This window comes from Rhodamnia argentea, chromosome 7, assembly GCF_020921035.1.
Source record: "Rhodamnia argentea isolate NSW1041297 chromosome 7, ASM2092103v1, whole genome shotgun sequence".
NCBI classification, from domain to species: Eukaryota; Viridiplantae; Streptophyta; class Magnoliopsida; order Myrtales; family Myrtaceae; genus Rhodamnia; species Rhodamnia argentea.
Window position 1 is genome coordinate 4,330,026 of NC_063156.1, and position 7,495 is coordinate 4,337,520.

A 7,495-nucleotide genomic window follows, 5' to 3' on the forward strand; every position below is an offset into this window, starting at 1 on the left:
TGACACTTTCCACTGTTTGTTTATTGATAACCGGGGTCGAACTCTCAGGAAACAGCGAATTCACTCACGATTTCAACACAACAATAGAGGCCCACTCAATCACATGGTCCACGAAAAGCAAAGCCACGCCGTAGCAACGCTTGTGCTTAAAAGTCTCTGTTTTCTGGTAATTAACAAGTCCAAACGGGCAGGATCAGGAAGATTCTGCAGATTGTAGTTTACCACCACTTCTAGATTCCGAGATACTAACCAAATAACACAACTCTACATAACAAATTACCGACACCTTAAAAAATCACCATCACCTATTAACAATCACCAATGACATCAGAAAGTCGGGTTTCCAATGAAATCGGTCACCCCTCAGGAATGTATAAGATGAAGACTCCGTTAACTGCATCGAATGGACAGGACCAGAGGCCAAATGGCTGAAGTGCTTTTCATTTTTTGCTCAACTACATCCAATCTTATTGTACACCCCCATGTATTACAATCTTAACGGGCTGGCTTACATTACAAAAAGACTAACAATTCAGGGGAGGGAATGAAGGGAATGAGGCTCTCGCCAAACCGCTCAAACAAAGAGACTAGTAGACGCCCCGAGTTCAAGTCGTCCTTCCAAATTTGTTGTAGCATTGCTGACATGTTCACAGATCGAATGCTACCGTTGACTCTTCCACTTCCCGCGCCCGCATCAATATCATTAGGCTCCTTCCCTGCAGCAGAGGGAGTGGCATCTGCATCGGAATCGTTGGCAGGAGTCAGGGCAGTGGCTTCTTCTCGTCCATTGGTGGGTGAAGGGTTGGTGGACACTGCATTTATTGGCCCATCAACAGCCATTTTCTTCAGGGGTGACTGCTGCTCCAAGTGCTCCGTGATTGCTCCACGTTTCTCTGATGTTCCAAAGAAGCTTAAGGCATTAGATTTACCCTGACCCAAAAACTAATAGCGTGGGTCACATTGTGGTTGTCCAAATAAATGTATCTCCCAAGGCACAAAGTTCATGTGTAAAATTCAATGCCGCAAGTGAAACCTATCAGTTAATTTCTCCCTACTCAAGTCACATTCTGGAAGCTGGTTCCCTAATCCTTAGAAGGCTAGCTCATCATATGATCAGCCAACAACCTAGAGAACACTTTCCTATCAACTGGACAAAAAGTTAAAACCCAGACTGTCTTCTTATTTGCAGAACAAGGTACTACAAAATGGGCTACACAATAAGCACGTGAAAGAAATGACAGCCAAAAAATAAAAAGGAATTGCGTCCCATCCTTGAAAGCAATGGTATTTCATTCAAGAAGTCCATCTAAAACTTTGTCCAATGACCGATGGCCATATGATGGTATGAGCAAATAGAGTTAAAGCAGTCAAAAATAAACGCAAGAGTACGACTTACTCGAGAGTGAAGTAATAACTCTTGCATTAGTCTTCCAGACAGCTCCCGGTTGAAGGGATGGCAGAGGCGGGAGGATCTTGAAGCGGTCATACAGGCTTTGACCGGATGCATGCTGGAAAGCACTTTGCATCATGACATGCTAAGCATGGATCGAACTGTCACAGTTCACAATAATACAAATGTTGAGCATAATAGACTCACCAGCAAGGCCCCATAAACACGCCAAGCTTCGTGCCTCTTTATTTTATTTTTCTGTGTCTCAAGAAGCATCTCTGGTTCAAGCAGTTGCAAATATGGCTCCAGATTCGGCAGTATAAGAAGGCGAACCTATCAACATTAAAAAATGGCTGATAACAAGCAAAAGAAGAAAAAACAAGAGTTTATCTTTTAGGGTACTGTACCGCAGATATTGGGGAACATTTTATAGCATGCATATGTTATGCAACTGTTCTTAGTTCGAGTGAGAAAAGACGGAAGAAATACCACGTTAGATCCCAAAGCTGCTAAACCCTGAACTGCACCATAGTGTGTCGCTAATGTGTGTGTTGGGTTCAGAAATGCATTGATCAGTTGCCTTGTAAGACGCGATTGCAGAGTACTATAAACTTGCCCGTACCTACAAGACTCAAAACATTAGTCCTCCAGAAAAGGTGAAATCTGTAGGACACTGAGAGCAACAACTCCAGAACCATAATAATAAGCTACAGAAGATTACCAGTAAACCATGGTGCACTTTCAGTCTGAAGTAGACAGTAGCCATGGAAACTCAGAATTATTTTGAAAAGCGCATCGATGTCTACTAAACTACCACCCTCCTTAAAAGCTCATGCCACCAAGCAGACATATTCAGCGTTATTACAAGGATGATGCCATCGCATTCATGTATTTTTCAGTGAGAATTTGTTCAATGACACATATCTAAACATTGACAATTTGGATTTTCAATAGCCGTTGTCCACCTAAAGCTATGGAAAAAAAAAAATACAGAAGACCCAAAAGCAAAACTCAAGATTGAAATCCGGATACCTTAAGTTTTTATCCTACATCTTATAAAGTTCAGTCTAAATTCTAAATTGGCTTAAAAATTGGTCATTCGATCCCTATATCCAAAACATGAGAATGAAACCAGTGCTGCCTGCTCATCCAGCAATATCTTAATTGAATAGTCTTCACAGAAATACAAGAAGAAATGGAAGGAAAGACAGAACGAGACCATTGACTATGATGGTTCAGGGTAAGATATAGTCCTTAATAATTGCTTTTACTGGCACAGATAGAAGTATCACCTTTTGCATATAGAGGAAACCAGGTTTGCTGCAAAATCTCTAAGCTCCCAGTGATTGTCTGCAAGCCTTTTACCCAACCTCTTTGCTACAAGACACGTGACAACAGCTGGCATCAACTGATGTAACTGCCAATAAAAAAAATTAACTTCTCAGGCTCTCGGAGGAATATGATTTATAAGAAATTTACGTGATACTACTAAGTTGCACCATCTCTTACAGTGACTTCTTGGCGAAAGGACAATTTGAACCAAGAACTAGAGCAAAAAGTTCTAAAGATCTTGACATTTTCGAGATTTGCCCAACCAAATATAAAGCCAAGTTGCACAGGGATCCCATTCAAGATGAGCATCCTTGAAGAGAAATAAATAGATCAAAAACACTGTGACCGACTCAATATGTGTAATCATGGTTAGCAACAGAACGAGCATGCAACTCTAGATGTATACAAAAAGCACACCTATCTAATGTTTCTTTCCAGACATACAATATCTTGCCACTTGTTCAATTGACTTCCTTCTGAAATTTCCAATTGCGAATTTAACAAGAGTTTGCTTTGGATACAACCACCCCATAACTTGAAATAGACATGTAGAGATTTCCCACTCAAAGCCCGAAACCATGGTAAAACAGAATGCCAAGTTCCTTTCTTCCAGAATAAGAGGAGCTCTCTAAAAAGAGAATAAACAACCGTTTGAGAAGAACAGATCACGAGTTAACTTGTCTCCGATGTTTTACTATTCCAACAGCCAAAAACAGGTTTCTGCCTATCTGCCTATATCATCTGATTAAAGAAGTTGGAAATTCATAATGCAATAGGAGAGGACATATTGAGTTTGTAGGCATGAGGTTCCTCTATAGCCTCCCAAATATATTCCAAAGGAAACTCTAATTTCTAGACAGAAAATATCTATACCAAAATAATTCAAGATGTCACGATGCAAGTCCAATTACTAAGAAGACAAATGTCATCTAATTGGAGAAGGCGCTGAGTCCAAGGCTCGTCCTTCCAGCCTCAAGGAAGTAGATAGCCAGTTACTTCAATACATACCCCACCCAAACCCAAATCAATGCTCGGCTAGCTTTTTCCACTGCAATGATGACTATTTGCAATGAGAATTTATAAACAACAAAAGAGGAAGATGATCGGCATGCAAAAACTAACAACAGAAATAGGTACAAGAAGGCTCTAATGTGTGGGTTCACCTCTAAAGATCTTTATAAAGGGGAAAAAATATGGGCTGACAAGTCTGAAAAAGAAACCGCATCCACACTTACGACATAACTACTGACAGAGAAATCAAGCTAAATCAGGAATCTATAATTCAAAATAATAGGCTAACTTACAGGGGATTATGAAGGAATCTATAAATCTGCAAAGGTTCAACTTACATAAGGTTCCATATTGATGTGAGGATTATGAAGGAGACTACGCACAACACGCAGCAAGGCTAAAAGAAGGGGCAAATCACTTAAACCACGAGATACCTAACCACACAAGAAGAAGCAGAGGTTAGAGAAGCATCAAAACTAGGCTAACTTACAGGGGATCTAAAGCATACCTCATCAGCTACAAAGCATGTGAAGTATGGGACAAGTGGATGCAGTCCTGAGTCTGTAGCCAAACTCACTAACGCTTCTTTGAAAAGGACTGAATCAGGGCTTCTCATAGTTAGCTCGGTAATCTTTTCAAAATATAGCTGCGACAGATGCAACGATAACTAGCATAAGCAAGACAGAAAAACTGATATGCAGAAAAGATGGTGAGCCCAAGAAGCACATGAATCAAGCAATTTTTATTAAGTCTGAGACTAGAAATTGTCACACAGATGAGATTCCACCATAACATAAATCTCTTGGATACAAAACCTCCTGTACATACAAGAAAATGCTCAAACATCACATAAATTCCTTTTTTTTTTTTTTTTTTTTTGCTCAAGCAAACATTAAATTATTGTTAGACTGCAGTCTGTGTATCACATACCTGAAGCTCTCTTGACAGCACATGCCTGATAGGAAGTCTAATGTCTACAGGAAGTCCGTCATCCTTTTGTTCTTGACTTTTGCCACGAGGAGCCGTAATTACTGAAGGAAAGGATGAATAGTGGTTAGCATTAGAGTGCCTTACATAAAACACAGAATAAGAAATCAATGATTGCATTCTGAACTATTGTATTCTAACCAGAAAAAGAAAAAGAAATGCAGCTCATGCTACCCTCATCTAAGCATATGATACTCTAGTAAAGGTAGCAAAATGTCAATGTTACTTCCATGAATTTGTCCGCTAAATTCTTAACAAGACTTTTCTTGTGTGAACATTTAAAGATTGATAGATGCAATTATTAGGAGAAGGCACTTTTCCAAGTTAAGACAGACCTTCTACAGGAGCATTTTCAGGAATAGCAGGTTGTACGCCTTCAATTGCCAGCCAGTGACAATGAACAGCAGTATCAAGAGGAGCTTTGGGTAAAGGAGCTTCAATAACCTGCAACACCAATGGTGATTCAGTCAAAACCTTCAACACACTACCTAACCGATATAATTGAACATGATAGCTGCTCCTTCGTCCTTACATCTTTAATGTCTACATCTTTTTCATCAAGGTAAAATAAATCTTTATGTCCAATAGCTTTTTTGAACTGCAAAGCTCCACTGGAGGCAAACCCATAAATTGGCTGGTGCACATAAAGACAAAAAGTTAGAAGCTTCAGAAAAGATTATGCATATCTAAGAAAGTTGTCACAAATGTTACTTCAGTAGTCAAATCTGACGCACCACCATTTCCATAGACTCGTTGCAACCATGGTCTAGTTGCCAGTACATAAGGTACAGATGAGAATAAGATTCACCTTCTCCTACTTTGCAGATTAAAAGACGAAAAATAAACTAAAGTACCCCGGTTGATGTAAACAAGAAAGAAAAGACCGCCAGAGACGGCAAAATATTAAATGGGCTCATGAAAGCTATACCCAGAGGCTGCGCACAAGTGCTTCAATCCTTATTCCGTGTTCTGATCTAGCTGATAGTTCACTCTTTATTAATCTGGTTTATGCCCCAGAAACTACTCGATTTTGGTTCCACCAATTCAAAACTGATTGTAATGACTATTTATGCAAGAATTTGATAAAAAAGTACCTCAACATACCTCAACATTTTTCAAGTTCAAAGCACCATCCACATCATCAACTGTTAAGACCGTTCTCCTGGAGTGGCGCATGCATTTGACAGCTTCCTGTATTCCATCAGATGCTTCTCAAATCACTTCAATACATATGAACCTTTTCTATGCTTCTCAATTACTTCAAAATGACTAATCAACCTCCAAAACAAACTCATAGTTAATGGAAAAAACAGGTCCTTAAGTGCAGCACGACAAAGCATTAACTTCAAGAACTCAAAAGCAAGTAAGCACATATTCAGCTAATTTGAGCCAGAATATGGGAAAAGTATACCTAGCGAAATTTTATCACTCTGAACAAGAGAATGAAAATAGAATCAAAAACCAAAAAAAGGAAGAGGGGGCCTAAGAAAAAGCACTGAGAGTGAAAGGCAAAGCTCATTTAGTTATGGAAAAATGACAAATAGGAAAAACAATGAAGACTAAGACAATCTCTCCGGATGTCTAATGGACTCGTAGCTGAACCCCACCGTATTTTAGATGTCTAAGACAATCTCCAGTATGTAGAGTGATTTTATGAATGCCACTTAAGAAGAAAGAAAAGGAGATGATTTTACGGGAAAAACTCCTTGTTGAAAGTTCTAGTACCGTTACCTTTCTCTAATTTGAAGGCAAAACATCGCAAAATTGATTTGTCACTCTAGAAAGATTTTAACTGGAACGATGCACTAACCTATAAAATATAATATGAAGTCAATAACCCTACCCATAAATTCACGCAGAGACTCTCCAGTCCATAAATTTCAAGCCATATTATAAAGCATAGATCTTTTGCTACCGACTCGACAAGAGCCGATTCTCCTACTTTTAGAATATCTCCCAGGGAAAAAGGAAATTTCGGACAGTCAGCAGTCCTCACACTTACAGAAGCTACTCATTATTATGCTTGAATGCTGACAGTCTGCCACAATCTGTAAGAACCGCACGATGATAAGTTCCCACAAGAAAAACAACGACCCATTGGTTCCGAGATAATCAAACATTACATCATGATTAAGTAAGACAAGGCCCACATGGTTAGGGTAACTACACGCAGATTCCTCACAATTGTTTAAAGAAAATGCCTTTATCAAGATTTCTACATGAACAAACGCTGCGATTACTTGATGACGCGTAAACAAGGAAAATGGGCATGGACATTCAATTAAAGATTGCACATGCATGAAAATTTAACAGTCCCCAATCTCATCCACCTGAAGTACAATGTACAGAAGCACAAAGGCCCAACCGAGTTAATCCGAACCATACCTGCATGATCTCCCGCATGCGGTATTCAACATCAGGCGCGAAAGCGAGCGCCGCATCAGGCGACAGGTTACTGATTCCGATGCTCTGCGCTATGACCTCGATCGATTCCTTCGACACTATGCTCATCCTCCGTCTTCCTCACACCGTTGCTCTATACTACACTCCCAACAAGTTTCATGAATCGAGAGCGCAAAGCAAGAAAATCCGGCGAGCGTTCACTCGATCAAGCCGCGAATGACTGAGTCTTGATCGGTGAACAGACGCCAGAAGGAGCTTCTCGTCTCTGCGACGAGAGAACCCTAAGGAACGGAGCTTGGAGAAAGCAGCAGAGTACGGCGGTACGCACCGTCAGTTGCTCCTGAATTCGAGCTTGTTGGAGGACAGTCGTAA

At 40.1% G+C, this 7,495-nt stretch overlaps 1 protein-coding gene across 1 annotated transcript; it reads right to left on the reverse strand.

Moving 5' to 3' along the window:
• Nucleotides 1-322: 322 nt before the first annotated feature.
• LOC115750928 (transcription initiation factor TFIID subunit 6) lies at nt 323-7,495 on the reverse strand. Its single transcript, XM_030688563.2, has 12 exons — nt 7,106-7,495; nt 5,825-5,911; nt 5,253-5,354; nt 5,056-5,164; nt 4,664-4,764; nt 4,242-4,379; nt 4,072-4,167; nt 2,683-2,807; nt 1,880-2,012; nt 1,598-1,723; nt 1,397-1,508; nt 323-893 (listed from the first exon to the last, which is right to left on the reverse strand). The coding sequence occupies exons 1-12, from the start codon at nt 7,229-7,231 to the stop codon at nt 514-516; spliced, it is 1,635 nt and encodes a 544-aa protein (XP_030544423.1). The 5' UTR covers nt 7,232-7,495; the 3' UTR covers nt 323-513.

What these genes read in the sequence shown, in the direction of transcription:
- LOC115750928 (XM_030688563.2), bottom strand. Translation starts at nt 7,231, where the DNA reads ATGAGCATAGTGTCGAAGGAATCGATCGAGGTCATAGCGCAGAGCATC. An exon ending in CATGCTTTGTAGCTGATGAG is followed by an intron (nt 4,168 to 4,241) that starts GTATGCTTTAGA and finishes TTGTGTGGTTAG; the next exon opens with GTATCTCGTGGTTTAAGTGA. An exon ending in GTGTTTATGGGGCCTTGCTG is followed by an intron (nt 1,509 to 1,597) that starts GTGAGTCTATTA and finishes AGTGCTTTCCAG; the next exon opens with CATGCATCCGGTCAAAGCCT.